Source organism: Bos javanicus, chromosome 13 (genome assembly GCF_032452875.1).
Source record: "Bos javanicus breed banteng chromosome 13, ARS-OSU_banteng_1.0, whole genome shotgun sequence".
Classification (NCBI taxonomy): Eukaryota; Metazoa; Chordata; class Mammalia; order Artiodactyla; family Bovidae; genus Bos; species Bos javanicus.
The window spans coordinates 52127334-52146048 of NC_083880.1; the positions used below are offsets into that span (position 1 = coordinate 52127334).

At 48.8% G+C, this 18715-nt stretch overlaps 1 protein-coding gene and 1 long non-coding RNA gene across 2 annotated transcripts; one reads left to right on the forward strand and one right to left on the reverse strand.

Moving 5' to 3' along the window:
* Positions 1-2883: 2883 nt before the first annotated feature.
* On the reverse strand, positions 2884-11009 carry LOC133259349 (uncharacterized). Its single transcript, XR_009740374.1, has 2 exons — positions 10693-11009; positions 2884-3358 (listed from the first exon to the last, which is right to left on the reverse strand). It is a non-coding gene; the product is annotated as an uncharacterized LOC133259349 (long non-coding RNA).
* AVP (arginine vasopressin) lies at positions 7571-9533 on the forward strand. The gene is made up of 3 exons (XM_061436721.1): positions 7571-7734; positions 8972-9173; positions 9340-9533. The coding sequence occupies exons 1-3, from the start codon at positions 7615-7617 to the stop codon at positions 9516-9518; spliced, it is 501 nt and encodes a 166-aa protein (XP_061292705.1). The 5' UTR covers positions 7571-7614; the 3' UTR covers positions 9519-9533.
* Positions 11010-18715: the final 7706 nt, after the last annotated feature.

Consider the following 18715-nt stretch of genomic DNA (forward strand, 5'->3'; position numbering starts at 1 on the left):
TCATCCTGATTTTCTTTTAAAGCACTACCCTTTCTCTGTTGGCTACAGACCAAGGGAGCTTTGTTCAGTCTGTAGCCTAAGGAGTGGACATATGACTCTCAAGAACATGAGGGACAGGTAAGACTGGTCAGGAAGGGGCAGAAGGCAGTGAAATGGGTGTTTATATTCTGGTCTGGACCCTCGTGTCCTAAGGCAGGTGAAGAGGAAGCAGCTGAGTCGTTGGAGCCATGTGTCTCCTGAGGGCAGGGTTCTGGCAACTCAAAGGACCAGTAATGCCTAAGACCCAGACAAGAGAAATCTTTAAAGCCCTTCTCTGGATCGCCTTAGGATAAGACCAGGGGATATGCCCACCCAGAATCTGTGCACTGCAGGCTGTGGCCTGGAATGCCTTACCTGGCTTCCCTGTGACCATCCGCTACTGGAAGTGTCCTCTTCCCTGGGTCTGTGGCCCAGGTGGACTACACCTCAGGTGCACAAATGTGCCTGCACAGAGGAAAGAGGAGGCAATCGTGAGGCCCACAGGCAGAGCCCAGCGTGTCCACATGTGTGCCTGTCCCTGCGATGCGAGACAGAACAAAGCTGTAGGGAGAGACCAGCCCCCCAGGTTGCCAGGTTCTGCTACTTGAAGGTGGGCTTCAGATCATTGTAAACAAATATTTGTCAAGGTAGGAGGACAGAACATGTTTAATTTAACATTGTGTTAGCTTAACTTACAACTTTTATATAGTTAGTCATATTTTACCACAGGGCCTAAAATGTGGGGCTGACACTTAAAAAACAAAACCTTTTTATTACGGAAAATTCCACATACATACAAAAATACAGATTAGTATAATCAACTCTCATGTATCCATCACTCAATTTCAACAACTCTCAATTCATGGCTAGTCTTGCTTCTTCTTACTTTTGTGTGTGTTAAATTGCTTCAGTCGTGTCCAGCTCTTTGAAACCCTATGGACTGTAGCCCATCAGACTCCTCTGTGCATGAGATTCTCCAGGCAAGAATACCAGAGTGGGTTGCAATGCCCAGGGATCAAACCTGACCCAGGGACCAAACCTGAATCTCTCAGTCTCCAGACCTGGCAGGCAGGGTCTTTACCACTAGCGCCACCTGGGAAGTCTTCCTGAAAAGTGAAAGTGAAAGTGAAGTCGCTCAGTTGTGTCCGACTCTTTGCGACCCTGTGGGCTTTAAGCCTACCAGGCTCCTCTGTCCATGGGATTTTCCAGGCAATAGTACTGGAGTGGATTGCCATTTCCTTCTCCAGGGTATCTTCCCAACCCAGGGATTGAGCCCGGGTCTCCTGCATTGTAGACAGACACTTTACGGTCTGAGTCACCTGGGAAGTCTTCTTACCCTCACCTAATTCACCCTTCTCATGTTATTTTGAAGCAAGTTAAGACAGCATCAGATTAACATATTTAGGACATGATGTGTAGGAGCTCCTGGAGCTCCCTCTTCCCAACAAAACAGCAAATCACAACCTGGGATAACCCATCAACGCTTTGAAAGGCGCAGGAGTGGGGACCCCCTCCCTCAGGGTGCTCTGGCATTGGGGTCCTGCTCCTCGCTGGCTGTGTCACTTCAGGAAATTGCTCAACCCGTTTGGGCCTCAGTCTCTGCATCGATAAAATGGTGATAAGTGTCTCCTGACGTTGTTACACGGCTTACAGTGGTAGTAATGGGAACACAGTCAGCCTGCGGTAACTGTTAGCTGCTCTCCATCACCCCTGTTCAGGAGTTTTCCCTGTTTAGTGCAGAAGATGGACAGATAAGTTTCTCCTCCCTGGGAAAGCAGAGGCTTGGAAGAGGGGACCCATTTTGTGGCTGCCTCCCTGGCCATAAGGAGGGACACCCAGACATAAAGTAGCTGCAAGAAGGGAGTAAGGAATTTCCAGTTGACATCCCTGAACCCCAGCCAAGCATAGGATCATCAGCCTTCAACCTTGAATCCTAAATAAGTTGTAAATGTCCTGGTGGTTTAGTCACGTCTGTGGGTTTTCAGGCAGTGGAGTGGTGAGGAGCACAGACTCTGGGGCCTGTGTCTGCTGTTTATTACCTGGGCCTCCTGGAGCAACTTCTCCTTCCTCTGGTTTCCTGTCTACAAATGGAGATAAAAATGACTTCCTCCTTCCTAGGGTTTTATGGGGATTCAAAGAGGAAAGGTTCGTAAAAGGCTGTGAACAGTGCAGTGAAAGTCGCTGTTGTTGTCTGGGGCTCAACAGGCCTATTTGTCCTGTGTTATGTCTTTACTGCACACGCGTGTGTACTAACACACACACTCACACACAGATCTACTTCCTTCACACCTTTGCATACACAAGCTGTTTATCCGGGCCAGCTGCATCCGCTCTCTCAGAGCTTCCCACTCAGCCTTCACTCCCCAAACTACAGGTATCGAAGGTGTTCGGGGACCTGCCCTGCGCGGCTGTCCGGCTGCTTGCACGTCTGCTCCGCCGCCCTGCGCGCGTCTCTCCGCCCACTAGGCGGGGCGGGACCGGCCGGGATCGCCGAGGGCGCAGCGAGGTATATTCTGGAAGCCTCAGCCGGCCGGCCGTGAGCCCAGGCAGCGCCTCCCGATTTGCGCTCGACCCCATCGGGTCCCCTCGGCCCACAAAGCTTCCTGACTGCGCTTCTGCTCATCTCGGCCTGCAGCCTTCCTGGTCACTCGTCTGGCTGCGTCGGGGAAGGGCGTGTGGTCCTCTGGCTCCTCCCCAGCAGACCCAAGGGGGCCACTTTGGTTGCCCCAGAGCAGCAGCCACTGTGCCCAGCGGTACGCCAGGCCGGCCTCGTGGGCCCTGGAGCTGGAGCCCACAGACCCCAGAAGGGAATCCACTCACTTGACCATTGTACAGGCTTTTAAGATAGAAAAAGTCTGTCAAAAATAATTTTCCGAGGTTATGTTGCTTTTTATTTAGGTTATTTTTGCAAGTAAGCCTTTTTATGATGTCCTCTCATTTCTGATTTCTTTTAAGCTTAATGTAACCCCCTTAGAGATCTGATAAACATTCACATTCAGTTCCCTCCTGTCTGATGAAGAAGTGAAAGCCTTTTTTCCAGCTTACTCCTAGTGCAGACCCAAGGCAGTTTCATACCAAGGCCCAGCATTTTCCCTGTTTGTCACCGCTGCTCAGCACACCCTCTTGGAGTCGATTCAGTCCTGGTTCTTGGGCTCCTACAGTGTTTGCTGGCTTCCGGTCCTCTGCACAGCTCACAGAGCACTTGTGTGACCACACTGCCAAGAGTCCTTGACCCAGACTGATAGGAAGGAGGTGAGATGCTAGCAGACCTGTTTGCGAATGAGGCCACCCCCTTCCGAGGGTGGCAGAGATGTCATTGGAGTACAGCACTAGGTTGACCCTGAGAAAAGAGGAATAAGAAACAAGAGTGGGGAGTAGTTAATTGTTACCTGTTCTCAGAAAAGATGGTCTCAGGGTAAGGAGGTACTTTAAGAACATTCTGAGATTTCAGGTTTAATCTGGAGGTTTGCAACTCTTTGTTACATAAAGATTTCAGACAATTCTAACGTCTTATAGCATCTTCAGATCTGAGTCACCTAAGACCTCAGACAGGACTTCCCTGGTAGTTTAGTGGTTAGGAATCCACCTGCCAATGAAAGAGACATGGGTTTCATCCCTGCTCGGGGAAGACTCTACATGCCGTGGGGCAGCTAAGCCCGTGTGCCACAACCACTGAGCACCCCTGCCCTACAGCCCATGCTTTGCAACAAGAGAAGCCACCTCAGTAAGCCCACACACCACAGCTAGAGAGGAGCCCCTGCTCGCCCCAGCTAGAGAAAGCCCATGCACAGCAACAAAGACCCAGCACAGTCAAAAATAGGTAAAGAAATAAAAAAAGACCTCAGTGAGATAAGACATGGGGTCAGTACATCAAGCAACCTTGAGAACAGGTGTGACTCACTCAAACGCACAGAGTAATTCCCTGGAGAGCCTTTCCTTCTTTTAGTAATTTATTGAAAACCCACTGTGTGGCAAGTACTGTACCAGGAGTGGGCTTTCATTCTAGAGGGGGCACAGCCATATATACAAAAAATAATAAATAATACATAGACAAACATATAAACTGCAAATTGTAGTAGGTGCTATTAAACCCGTCAACATAGACCCAGGTTAGAAAGTAACTGAGGTAGGTGTGAGGGATGCTCCAGGTGGGTGCTCAGGGAAGGCTCCTCTTGGGAGGTGACACTTTAAAGCAACCAGTGAACCCTAGGGATGGGTGACAGTAGGCAAACCGTTTATGAAACAGCAAGCTCTGAAATTCCAAAGCAGGGGTGGAAAGAAGCAGATAGTTTGAAATGATAGATTTTAGAGGTAGGACTAACAAAGAGTGAGGGAAAGCACTGGATCAGGGTGAGTCCCAGGTTCTGGGAGGACCAGTTGGCTGGATGCTGGTGTGATTTCAGAGCAGGAGAACCCTGGGAGAGAGCAGGCGAGAAACTAAGACTCAGGAGTTGAGTCTGTCCACGTTAAGTTGGAAAGGCTTATTGAATATCCAAGGGTAGATGTCACTGGGCACTTGGGGGAGAGGCCCAGGATGGAGGTATGGATTTGAGAATCATTAGTTTGTAGGAAGTATTAAAAAACTATGGGGTTAGAAGCAATCACCTAACAAAAGAAGAGAAGAGACATAAGACTGAGTCCTGGGATTCTCCAATATTTAGAAGTCAAGGTCAAAGAGGTAGAGCCAGAAAAGGAGACAGAAAGAACATCCAGTGTGGTAGATTTTTAAAGCCTATATTTAAAAAGGACAAGTGCAAATTTGAAATCCCTGGCAGTCCAGTGGTTAGGAATCAGCAATTTCACTGCTGGGGCCTGGGTTCAATCCCCGGTTGAAGAATTAAGGTTCTGCAAGCCAGGAGGCATGGCCAAAGAAAGGACAACTGCTCAACCATGTTGAATGCTACTAGGGGATAATGTAAAATGAGGACATGGATGTGACACCAAATTTGGTAATACAGAGGTACCTTATGACATTGATAATAGGAGTTTCTGGGGTTGGTTTGGGCAGAAGCCTGACTGGAGGGAGTTGAAGAGGAAATGTTGACTTCTGAATAAAAATGGCAGATGGATGACAATGAAAAGCAAAGGTGATCATTAACTCGAAGGAACAAAAAGCTATGACATTATTATATCAAGAAAATGGTGAATGGGAGGGTACCTGTTGTGAGTTGGGGTACGGAAGGACAGGTGAAAGAGCTAAATTCTCTCTAAGTGACATTGAATCAAGATCATGAGCTAAGGTGTAGGAGATGTAAGGGTGGAAAATATGTGAAGAAGTACTTTTGGAAAGGGAACATATAAGGAAAGTGAAGAAGGGGTGGGAGTGTCCCAAGGGTCCACAGGACCTGGGAGGTGTTATATTGGTAATGCAACCAGTCCCAACCACTGAGACTTTCCCAGCCAGTGTGGATTCCAAGAAGGTGGTACTGGGAGAAGCAGGCCCTCTGGTATCTGTTGGAGGTGGGGTTTGGGGTCTTTAAGGGGCCCTAGTGTGGGAGGCAAGTCTTAGATGATCCAGGTAGACATGGCTGGTTAGCACACAACTTGTACCAGAGCCTGAGCCCTTTATTTCCTGTAGCCCCTTCAGTTTTCAGTTGGTAACTCAGACCTAAAGTGCAGAGAGGGTAAGTGCTGGACCAAGGCCACACAGCTGGACTAAGCCAGGCCTCTGACTTTCTCCTGGGTCTGCCCCACAGCCCAGAGACTCAGGAGAGCAGTGACCAGACCAAGTTTATTTTTTGGCCATGAGTGGAATGAAAAGGTTCATCCTGGGTTAACTCAAGAAGGTACTCTCTCTGGAAAAATCTCTTAAGGTCTTATTAATAGTAATATGGCATTAATTGGAGAAGGCAATGGCACCCCACTCCAGTACTCTTGCCTGGAAAATCCCATGGACAGAGGAGCCTGGTAGGCTGTAGTCCATGGGGTTGCGAACAGTAGGACACGACTGAGCGACTTCACTTTCCCTTTTCACTTTCATGCATTGGAGAAGGAAATGGCAACCCACTCCAGTGTTCTTGCCTGGAGAATCCCAGGGACGGGGGAGCCTGGTGGGCTGCCGACTGTGGGGTCGCACAGAGTCGGACACGACTGAAGTGACTTAGCAGCAGCAGCAGCATGGCATTAATAATACTACAATACTACAATTAATTAACTTCACAATGGTACAGGCACTTTTCCAAAGCTCTCATGTATTACATTATCTTAGTCCTCATGACAACTTGGTGATGTGGCTGCAAGTATTTTCCCTACTTCACCCTGGAGGAAAATGAGGCTCAGAGAAGTCAAGTGATCCACCCTAGTCATGATGTTTCGAGCAACAGAGGCCAGATTCCAACAGGCTGCTGGGCTCCAATGTCCTCACGGCTCCCCATCCTTGGGACCTGGGACCCCGTACTGCGCTTGGTGGGCAGGAGGCAGCTGGAGCTTCCCGCCGGCACCCTGGAGAAGAGGCCAAGAGTCTGGGGGCGGGGGGTGAGCCAGGGGCTGTGCAGAACCTGAGAGGTACAGGGTGGCTAGCTTAGGTCCAAGGATCAGAGAGCCACTTAGGTGGCCCAGAGAGGGAGACTTCCATCCCTGAAGCCCACCAGCCTGGGGTCATAAACCAAAGGCTGCTTTCTCAGGCTGGGCCCCTTTGGCTGTGGCTTTGCCCTTCCCCCAAATCCCCTTGAGGCCCCAGGCCTGAGCTGGTATCTGCCCTAGTCCCCACAAATCAGGGTACTGGTCAGGGTAGGAATTGGGGTGCTGGCTGTCAGTTTCTCCCCTGACCTTTGAACTTTGCTGGGTCAGGATTTCTTCTTTTCCTGTAGACACTCACTCTACTGCTGCCTGGAAGGGGAGTGGTGGGGATATGCCAAGAAGCTGTCCCCAGGGTCCCCAGTCCCTCCAGGAAACTTCCCCACCCACCAAGTAGAAGGGCCCCTGATTCCATGTTGCTCCCTTGCCTCCATGACACAGGGCTGCGGGCAGCATTTCCTCTTCTAGGGCAGCTGGTACAATGGCCTCTGTCAGCACCACGGAGGGTGTGTGCCATTCTTGGTCACTTGTCCTCTCACGGGACTAATCCCCCAGATGGGGTCCTGCATACCGACTGTCCCCTGCCCACCACTCCTGGGCTGGGGCCTGACTTACTCCTTACCAGCAGCCCCTGGGTCCCCTTGCCCCCTTCTCTGGGGTCTGTGTCAGGGGACAGGGCCTGTTGACCCTCAGCCTCTTCTGGACACCAGAAAGCTTGGAGACAGTTTCCAGGTGACCCCCCCTCATTCCCCGTCTGTCCACCTCCCCGAGTCTAGAGAGCCGCAATCATAGCCGCAGCAGCTCCTGTCACACCGCAGCCACACCGCTGCCTATGACAGCCTGGAGGCCAGCATCCCTCCCCCACCGTCCCCTGCACAGGTCCACGTGCGTCCCCAGATGCCTGAATCACTGCTGACGCCTGGGGACCTGGAGGCCACGGGCTCCTGGGGAGCCACTGGGGAGGGGGTGGCGGCCACGTCACTTCAGAGGGAACACCTGCAGACATAAATAGGCAGCCAGCGAAGACATCGCAGCACAGTCCACAGAGCAGCACTGCGCACTGTGCCCACCCGTGCCAGGATGCCCGACGCCACACTGCCCGCCTGCTTCCTCAGCCTGCTGGCCTTCACCTCTGCTTGCTACTTCCAGAACTGCCCAAGGGGCGGCAAGAGGGCCATGTCCGACCTGGAGCTGAGACAGGTATGACCATGGCCGCTCTCAGAGCTGCAGGGAAGGGGCAGAGGCCCAGGGACGGCACCACCGTGCAGGGGCTAGCAGGGGAAGTCGTGGGAGAGGCAGGCTTTAGGGGAAGTGCCCAGCAGAAGAAGGGAGGCTTGGCATGGCCAGACAAAGGGGACCAGGCTGTCAGGCAGGCTAGGACAGGTTGCAGGACTTCCGGAACACTGTCCCTACCAGAGAAGGGATGCTGGCAAGAGGTTTCCCTAGTTCCTGGGCTTGGAACTGCAGCAGGGAGAATGGGCAAGGCCTTCTCTGTGCCCATGGGGCCTCTCCTCCAGGACCAGCTGGAGCTTCAGAGGCTCTGTCCTCCCAGCACTCTAAGCCTTCCCCGATCAGCGTCCAGCTTCTCCTAGCCATGGGCCCCAGCATTCACCCCGGCCCCGAAGCTGGCCATTGCCCTGAGCTTGCCCGAGTGACAGGTGCCACTCAAGCATCCTGTAAAGAAGTTCTTCTGGGTACCTAGCCCAATTCTTTCATGCTGCATGTCCAATGAGTCCCTCTTAATCCATCTTCAGCAGCACTAAAGGAAACCCAATCACCATGCTCAATTCTGCCATCGTCAAAAGTGGCCAGTTTTGAGCTGCTGAACAAACTTTTGGGAAGGTGGGCAGCCCCCACTGACGGCCCTTCCTCTGCTCGGCAGCTTTGGAAGCTGGAGTCACCTAGGTGCCTCATACCCTCCTCTAGGGCTCAGATCCTTGCCACTCAGGGTCAGTCCTTAGACGGACTAGCAGAAGTCAAGGTCCCAGTGAGACCCACTGGCTTGAGGGGCAGGGCAAGGGCAGAGAGGGGACAGGACAGGACAAGGAGGGGCGGGGGAGGGAGGGCAGAAGGAAGGTCTGCTTCAAGGGGAGGGTAGTGGGCAGCTGAGAGAAGGGTGAACACCAGGAGGCCCCAGAGTTGAGGGGGAAATTCTCCCCCAAATAGCGCATGAGGGTTCCCTTTGACAAAGCGGGAGGACGCTGAGGGGTGTGACTGACAGCTGTTCCTCAAACATCTGAAAACCTAGGGAGCGGAGAAGCTTTTTTTTGACTGCTCTCCTTCGACCAATTTTGGGCCCAAAGAGAGCCAGGGAGACCCGCCACCTCCCGCGCTCCTCCGGCCGCCCTCGCCCGCCCGGCTCAGCCCCCCGCCCCACAGGGTCTCCCTCCCCGGCCGCTCCCCTCCCGCCCCCGGCTCATCCCCTCCCTCCCACCAGTGTCTCCCCTGCGGCCCCGGGGGCAAAGGCCGCTGCTTCGGGCCCAGCATCTGCTGCGGGGACGAGCTGGGCTGCTTCGTGGGCACGGCCGAGGCGCTGCGCTGCCAAGAGGAGAACTACCTGCCATCGCCCTGCCAGTCCGGCCAGAAGCCCTGCGGGAGCGGGGGCCGCTGCGCCGCCGCCGGCATCTGCTGCAACGACGGTGCGCGGCCCGGGCGGTGGGGCGGGGGCGGGGAGGGGGGCGGGGCCGGGGGCGGGGCGGGGCGGGGGCCGGGTTGATCTGGGTCCGGGTCTGGAGGGGGTGGGGAGCGGGGCCCGGTCTCCGAGACGCGCCCGCCAGCTGCGCGCTCAGCCCGTGCTCCCCGCAGAGAGCTGCGTGACCGAGCCCGAGTGCCGGGAAGGTATCGGCTTCCCCCGCCGCGTCCGCGCCAGCGACCGGAGCAACGCGACCCTGCTGGACGGGCCGAGCGGGGCCTTGTTGCTGCGGCTGGTGCAGCTGGCGGGGGCGCCGGAGCCCGCGGAGCCCGCCCAGCCCGGCGTCTACTGAGGCGCGCCCCCCCACCCCCACCCCCACCCCTGCCCTCGCAGCACGAAAAATAAACGGTTTTAAAGGCACTGCTAGTGTGCGTCTCTGCCTCTGGGGGTGGAGAGGGGAGACGAAGGGAGGGCGGGGGATCAGTTCCTGGACCCGAAGTCGCGCGCAGATCCACCCCCAGAAAAGGGACAGATGCTGGGGGAAGCGATCTTGGGCCAGCATGATTCTAGATAGAACAACGGCCTGGGAGACCTGGGGAGCGCGGAGAGGGAGGCCGCCGCCTGGGAGTGGCCGCGGAAGGGGCTGGGCTGGGGCTCTGGCAATAGGATGGAAATAAAAACAGAGAGAGGGGAAAGACAGGGGTGGGCAAGATAGCAAGAGAGAGCGGGATAGCAGAACGGTGGAGAGAGACGTTGAGAGTCACAGAGAGAAGAATGAGAGAGGGGCAAGGGGATGAGCCAAGGGTGACCAGGAGTTCCTGACTCTTTTTACATCCCAGGAGACTGAGGCAAAAACAGCTCCAGGAATTCCCAGACTTTCTCATCCGAGACTGTGTTTTATGTGCCCGAGTGTGGGGGACGTAATCACCCCAGATCCAGCAGAGAGGAGGGCCAGGTACTGTCTGTCCAGGAGGAGACTAAGTACCCCCATTCAGGCCACTCAGCCAGGGTGAGAGACGGAGCCTACAGAAACCCTGGGTACATTCCCCGCCCCCATACAGCCACACCAACCCCCTGCCTCCTCCAACACACACTCGCAATCAAGAAAAAAAATCATTAGGTACGTGCCCCATGATCCTTGACCACAGTCATAGATACGGATCTGAGATTCACATTCAGAAGCACAGACACACGCAGAGAAACGGACAGAGCCGACTGGACCACACACAGGCACGTGTACACACACACACACACACACACACACACACACACACGCTCACATTAGGACCTTCCAGCCTGGCCTATGCAGCTTCAGGGCAGATGTCTGCTAGCATTTGACAGATGCTCTTCTACGTCCCTCAATCCTTTGTCCCCTCTATCCCATTCAACCCTCTATCCCCCCTCCCCTCACTCCTCTCTTTCCCCTGCCCCCACCCCAGCTCTTTGGCCCTCTCCTGCCTCTTGCTTCTCTCCTTTCCCGGCTATAGCCCTTCCAAGCCTCTTCTCGCCCCTCTTGCCTTTGTTACCTCCCATCCTTCTCTCTTTCTCCGCTCTCTCTTCTTTGCATCCTCATCTTGGGATTTCTTGCTCCATGTCTTGGGACCTCAAGGGGCTGCATCTGCTCTGGAATCTTGTGAGACTTGGAGGCCACCGGGAGAGCACAGGCAAAGAGAATTCTTTCTGAGCCCTGACCCCGAGCCCCTGCCTCGGGGCAGAGCCTAGTGACACAGTCCTGTCAGCCCCAGGCTCTCTTCTGCTCTTAGAGCTCTAGCTCTGCCGTCACCCTGACCCACCTCAGGGTCCAGCATGATTAAGTCTGGCTGGGGCAGGGCACACTCCGGCTTCTCTCCCTGCCATGGCCTCACCCCTCTGCCCTAGTGTGGTGCACTCAGGGCCAGTATTTAGGTCTTCCCAGACCTGGACCAGACTTAATAGGAATTTAGTAATTTTTCCAGACAGAGGGAGATGGGAAGAGGCAAGCTGGTGTTTTAAAAATGGATCATATGCTCAACATTGCTAATTATTAGAAAAACACAGATCAAAACTACAGTGAGGTATCACCTCATGCCAATCAGAATGGACATCACCAAAAAGTCTACAGATAATAAATGCTGGAGAGAGTGTGGAGAAAAAGGAAACTTCCTACACTGTTGGTGGAAATGTAAATTGGTATAGCCACTATGGAGAACAGTATGGAAATTCCCTAAAAAAACTAAAAATAGAGTTGCCATGTGATCCAGCAATCCCACTTCTGGGCATGGATCCAGAAAAGACAAAACCTCTAATTTGAAACGATACACGCACCCCAGTGTTCATAGCAGTGCTATTCACAGTAGCCAAGATGTGGAAGCAACCTAAGTGTCCATCAACAGACGCATGGATAAAGAAGATGTGATACACACACACACACACACACACACACACGCACGGACTGTTACTCAGCCATAAGAAAGAAAGAAATAATGCCATTTGCAGCAACATGAATGGAATTAAAGATTATCCTTCTAGATGAAGTAAATCAGACAAATATCATATGATATTGAATATGTAGAATCTAAAAAACTGATACAAATGAATTTATTTACAAAAGAGAAACAGACTCACAGACATAGAAAACAAACTTATGGTTACCAAAGGGGAAGGGGGGGATAGACTAGGAGTTTTGGATTAAAATATACACACTACTATATACAAAACAGATAAACAACAAGGACCTACTGCTGCATAGGAAACTATATTCAATATCTTGTAATAAGCCACAGTGAAAAAGAATCTGAAATATATATATATTCATATATATGTAAAACTGAACTACTCTGCTGTATACCAGAAATTAACACAACATTGTAAATCAACTATACTTCAATTAAAAAATGGATCGTAGACCTAAATGAATCTAAAATTGTAAAACTTCTTGAAGAAAATACAGGAGAAATTCTTTATGACCTCAAGTTATGTAAAACACTCTTGACACTCTGACTCCACAAGAGCCATAGAAGAAGAAATGTGATACGTTTGGAATTCACCAAAATTAAAAACTTCTGCTCTTTATTTTTTGTTCCTGATGCATCACATCATGATTTTTTTTTAAATTATTTATTTGTTTTCGGCCGTGCTGGGTCTTCATTCCTCTGCTTGGGCTCTCTCTGGTTGCGGCAAGTGAGGGCTTTCTCCTTTGCGGCGCACTGGCTTCTCGCTGTGGAGGCTTCTCTTGCTGTGGAGCACAGGCTCTGGACTCAGGCTCAGGAGTTGTGGCACCACATGTGAAATCTCCCCAGACCAGGAGTCGAACCCGTGTCCCCTGCATTGGCAGGTGAATTCTTATCCACTGTGCCACCAGGAAAGTCCTTGCATCATCTTTAAGAAAATATATGATGTTTTTATAGCAGAATTACAAGTTGAGTACAACTAGAAAAATTTTGCCCACTAAATATATTTTTTTTAAGTTTCAAAGAATAGACATCTGCTTTAAGAATATTGATGACTGTATTATTGAATGTCACTAAAAAATTTGTGTCAGAAATATGCATACCTTATCCATGACCATGTAGCCATATTCCTTTGTAGAAATTCTAAAGTTTTGTCTTTCATACATGTAGTAACTGCATCCTTGGAAGACAAGACACGATGAGCATGTGTCAGCTTCAGTCGCAGGAGTTACGTCAGATCTGGAAAATCTACCTCTTAGAATGTCCAGATCTGACTTGAGCTTGCCACACCCCCAGAGGAAGTACTCCTGGACAGGGAAAAAGTGCACTGACACCCAGCCCCATTTCCATTCCAATGTCACAATCCTCCAGCCAGATTGGGGGAAAGACAGCTAACCATGAAAACAAATGTCTAAGGGGGTATGAGAGGCAAAGGGACCCTACCACAGGACTGGGGAGCACGGAGAAGTGCAGCTGCAAGGATGAAACTTTACCCTGATCAAGTACACAGGACCGGAACAGGACAGGTTTTTAAACTTCATATGAAAAGCCTGGCGTGCTGCAGTCCATGGGGCTGCAAAGAGTCAGACACGACTGAGCGACTGAACTGAACTTATATGAAAATAAAACATTCTGAAGTTCCTTTCATACTTTGTTAAAGTGAGAACTGCCCTAAAGTTATCGTAAGTCTACTTTCAACTCATGAAATGCTATTACATGGGAAAAGATTCTGTGCATGTGGAAATGAAGTTAGTTAAGATGGATTATCCATGTGATCCCTCCCTGTCATCTAGTGTTTCTATGACAGAGACAGTGGCAGAGGGAGATTGGACTATAGACAGCAGGCAACAACTTCTCTTTAAAGGACACTGTGAAGAGAATGAAAAGGCAAGCCACAGACTGGAAGAAATGATTTACAAGTAACATAGCTTATAAAAGACTTATACCCAGAATATATAAAGACCTCTTTCTCAAAACTCAATAATAAGAAAATGATTCAATATTTTAAATGGGTGAAAGATTTAAAGAGATATTCACCACATAAGATATACAGATGACAAATAAACACAAGTAAAATCATTAGTGAAATGCAAATTAAAGCCATAGTGATATATCCATTTCAATGGTTAAAAAAACAGGGGGCTGCCAATATCAGGTGTTGACAAGGATATGGAACAATGGTAACCCTCACATATTGTTTGTTGATGTGGATGCAAAATCATTCATCTACTCCTGAAAACTGTTCTATGGTTTCTCATAAAGTTATTATTACCACTAACCCAGCTGTCCCATTAACAGGCAGTGGTCCAAGTGAAATAAATATCTATATTCACACAAAAAGCTGTATGTGAATATTTATAGTATCTCTCCTGTAATCGTCAAAACTTTATAAGTTTTAAACAGATTAGAATTTTAACTATGGTCCATTTGGATTTAATTTTTATATAGGGTGCAAGTCATGAGTTGAAGTTCATTTTTTGCATCTGGATATTCACTTGTTCCAGCTCTATCTGTTTAAATTTTTTTTGGCCACATGGTTTGCAGGATCTTCATTCCTCCACCAGGGATTGAACTCTGGCAGTGAAAGTGTGGAGTCTTAATCACTGGTGTGTATGTCCTAAGTCATTCAGTTATGTCTGACTCTTTGTGACCCCATGGACTGTAGCCCACCAGGCTCCTCGTCCATGAGATTCTCCAGGCAAGAATACTGGAGTGGGTTGCCATTTCCTCCTCCAGGGGATCTTCCTGACCCAGGGATCAAACCGGCATCTCTTATGTATCCTGCATTGGCAGAGAGGCTCTTCACCACTAGTGCCGCCAGGGAAGCCCTTGTCAATAAAGCATGAGTAAAAAGAATAGTGAACTTGGGGGTCTTAAGACAGTGTGAGCCTGCTCCACACTCCTTTCCCTTCCCACCCAGTGGAATCCACAGGATACTGGTCTCAGACATGCAGACAAAGATGAGGCCTGGGGATGACATAACTATATGACAGAAGAAACCCAAGTCCCTAAATGATGAAGTGGAACAGAGCCAGGAATGCTCACTGAGGACTGATATGACAGATGTAATTAAACAGCGACCTTCTCTAAGTCCCTAACGTCTCCTTACCCCTTTGATGTCTTTGCTATAACACCCTAGCTTTACCTTAACTCCTGAATTCTGAAACAATTAAAAAATGAAACAAAAGAATGTGACATTTGGAGCCCTGAAGACTACCTTTATTACTGATAAAACTGATCCTAGAGAATGCAACTTCCATCTGCCGGCAAGGCGGCTTCATAGAACTGAATAACAGAGCTGTTTACCATCCAGGACACAAGGAGCTGGACCTTCACAACCCTTTCCTCCCACTCCAAGAGTTCCTGCGTTTGCACTGTGACAGCCTGCTTCCTGGCAGGGCACCCTCATCCCAAGAGGGACTGGAGAGGAAGGGGTGGGATTATGTCTGCTCCTATCCTCTCGCCCTCCCCCTCCCCAGATCAGCTGCTCTCTGGGAGGAGTGTTACCTCAGGGAGAGCTCTCTATATGGAAGAAAATATTGGGAAAGGGAGAAAATATTTCTGACCTTTGCCCCATGGATAATCATCTTTTATGATGCTGGAAAAACTTCTGGTATAATTTCAAACCATTCCAGATTTAAAAACTCAGTTCAGTCAGTTCAGTCACTCAGTCATATCCGACTCTTTGTGACCCTATGGACTGCAACATGCCAGGCTTCCCAGTCCATCACCAACTCCCAGAACTTGCTCAAACTCATGTCCATCGAGTTGGTGATGCCATCCAACCATCTCATCCTCTGTCATCCCCTTCTTCTTCCACCTTCAATCTTTCCCAGCATCAGGGTTTTTTCCAATGAATCAGTTCTTCACATCAGGTGGCCAAAATATTGGAGTTTCAGCTTCAGCATCAGTCCTTCCAGTGAATAGTCAGGGCTAATTTCCTTTAGGATGGACTGGTTGGATCTCCTTGCAGTCCAAGGGACTCTGAAGAGTCTTCTCCAACACCACAGTTCAAAAGCATCAATTCTTTGGCGCTCAGCTTTCTTTATAGTCCAACTCTCACATCTATACATGACTACTGGAAAAACCATAGCTTTGACTAGATGGACCTTTGTCAGCAAAGTAATGTCTTTGCTTTTTAATATGTTGTCTAGGTTGGTCATAGCTTTTCTTTCAAGGAGCAACTGTCTTTTAATTTCATGGCTGCAGTCACCATCTGCAGTGATTTTGGAGCCCAAGAAAATAAAGTCTGTCACTATTTCCATTGTTTCCCCATCTATTTGCCATGAAGTGATGGGACCAGATGCCATGGTCTTAGTTTTTTGAATGTTGAGGTTTAAGCCAACTTTTTCACTCTCCTCTTTCACTGTCATCAAGAGGCTCTTTAGTTCTTTTTTTCTTTTTGCCATAAGGGTGGTGTTATCTGCATATTTGAGGTTATTGATATTTTTCCCGGTAATCTTGATTCCAGCTTGTACTTCATCCTCCCCAGCATTTTGCATGATGTGTTCTACATATAAGTTAAATAAGCAGGGTGGCAATATAGAGCCTTGATGTACTCCTTTCCCAACTTGGAACCAGTCTGTTGTTCCATGTCTGGTTCTAACTCTTGCTTCTTGACCTGCATATAGATTTTTCAGGAGGTAGGTAAGGTGGTCTGATATTCCCACCTCTTGAAGAATTTTCCACAGTTTGTTGTGATCCACACAGTAAAAGTTTAGTTTAAAATCTACACTACACTAAATTTAGTAGGTATGGAAATAGGGCAAACTTATTTTCCACATAGACCCTACTGAAGACTGAGATTGCTGTCCTTCAGTGTTGTGCTGGAGGAGCTGAATAGTACAGTGTGACATAAAAATGAATCACAGCAATGAATGCTCAGTGATGATTGTATTTTTCAGACTGGAATGTTCTGTCCTAATGCTTCTCACAGCTGTGAAGAGCTCATCGCTGAGGTTTCCCGCAGAATTCTGGCATGCACACATATGCATTTTTATTTTACAAATGAATATTATTTAATCATGTATAGATACTAATTCACATTTCTTTTAAACAGAGTAAATTTGGGGTATCTCTTAGTATCAGAACATTTACCTCTACCACAATCTTTTTGTTTTTTAGTTTTTATTAAGAGAAATTTCAAATATACAAAAAAGTATAGCCACTAAATAAAGACCCATGGGGTACCACTCTCCTCCTCACTCTCACAGTTTCAGCACAAGATCCTTTTCTCATCTCTACGTCCGCCCCCTCCTCCCACTCCCAAGTCACCCCAGCAGACATCCCATGTTATCTATAAATGTTCCAGTGTACATCTCAAATAAGAGAGTTTTTTAAAAATTTGTTTATTTTTAAAATTAATTCTATTGGAGTATAGTAGCTTTACAATGTAGTGTTAGTTTCAGCTGTACAGAAAAGTAAGTCAGCTATACTTTAGGTATATATACATATAGCCCTTTCTTTTTGGATTTCCTTCCCATTTAGGTCACCACAGAGCACTGAGTAGAGTTCCCTGTGCCATACAGTAGGCTCTCATTAATTATCTATTTTATACATAATAGTGTACATATGTCAATCCCGATCTCCTAATTCATTCCCCCTCATTTTCCCTTTGGTGTCCATACATTTGTTATCTATGTCTCTGTCTCTATTTCTGCTTGCAAATATATTCATCTGTATCATTTTTCTAGATTCCACATATAAGTGATGTGATACAACATTTGTTTTTCTCTGTCTGACTTACTTCACTCAGTATGACAATCTCTAGGTCCGTCCATGTTGCTGTGAATGACACAATTTCATTATTTTTTTTATAGCTGAGTAATATTCCATTGCATATATGTATCATATCTTCTTTATCCATTCCTCTGTTGATAGAGATTTAGGTTGCTTCCAGAGAGGGACTTTTCTTTAAGATATGACTATAGACTATTATCACACACATGCAGGCCCCAAGCCCAAATTCAATAAAATATATTATTATCAAATATTCAGGCACTGTTCAAATTTCCCCAGGTGTCCCATGAATACATTCTGTGTGAGTGATTCATTGATATTTGAGTCCATCTTTTTTTAAGGTACAAAAGAGAATACTGATTTTCATGGTGCTTCAGCCGTCTTATTTTCCTGAATGTCTTGTAGAGAATGGCTTCCAATCTCTTTTTATTGCATTTGTTATAAGAAGGCATAACCATGAGATGACCTTATTGTGTGTGTCACCCAGTATAGCCTGATCTGTTTAGCTACATATTAAAATAATGTTATTTTGTACTAAATTACTTTCCTTTTCTCTGTATTACTGCTAGGATTTGAAATAAAAGACCCTGATGCTGGGAAAGATTGAAGGCGGGAGGAGAAGGGGACGACAGAGGATGAGATGGCCTCACCGGTTTGATAGACATGAGTTTGAGCAAGTTCTGGGAGTTGGTGATGGACAGGGAAGCCTGGCATGTTGCAGTCCATGGGGTTGCAAAGAGTAGGACATGACTGAACTACTGAACGGAACGGAACGGAACTGAACAGAGTGAGACAGGCTTCTGTTTTATTTGGAGTGGGTGTGCACCTTCTGAAATCGTTGGTCCCACAGCACGAGTAAGTGAAGGGGAGACACTTTCTGGGGGAGAGAGGTTAGGCTTTTACAAATTCTCCAAAATGGTCTTCAGTCCAGGAACAGATGGAAAGCACAGGATGCAAGCATCTCTCTGTTCATGTCTTCTGCTTTTGTGGTCATTTCTGAGGCTACGGGCTCTCAGGAACCCCTGTCGTGCAGGGTCCCCAGTGCTGTCACAGTCCTTTACTGCACAGGCAGGAGCAGGGCGCCTGGCTTCCTCACAACACTGGGGACCCAGGGTCTTCCAGCCCAGCCCCTCTTGACCACCACCCCTTCTGAGAGTACCGGCTGCCTCCTATAGCCTGAGAGGCCAGCTCCTTGAAACCGGAAAGCCCTTCAGCCGCCCCCGCCAAGCTCCTCCCCCACCTTCGCCCCGCCCCCGCCCCCGGCCAGCCTTCTAGTGTAGCTCAAGCCTGCATCCAGATGTCAAGAAATCTCACTCTCCCTGACTGACCGCCAGCCCTTCCTCTGGTCCCCTGTCAGACCCTTGTCGTTGTCTGCCCAACT

Bases quoted from the DNA above. Each gene is read 5' to 3' on its own strand.
- AVP (XM_061436721.1), top strand. From the start codon at position 7,615: ATGCCCGACGCCACACTGCCCGCCTGCTTCCTCAGCCTGCTGGCCTTC. The intron at 7,735-8,971 runs GTATGACCATGG...CCCTCCCACCAG, and splicing joins CCGACCTGGAGCTGAGACAG to TGTCTCCCCTGCGGCCCCGG. The intron at 9,174-9,339 runs GTGCGCGGCCCG...TGCTCCCCGCAG, and splicing joins CGGCATCTGCTGCAACGACG to AGAGCTGCGTGACCGAGCCC.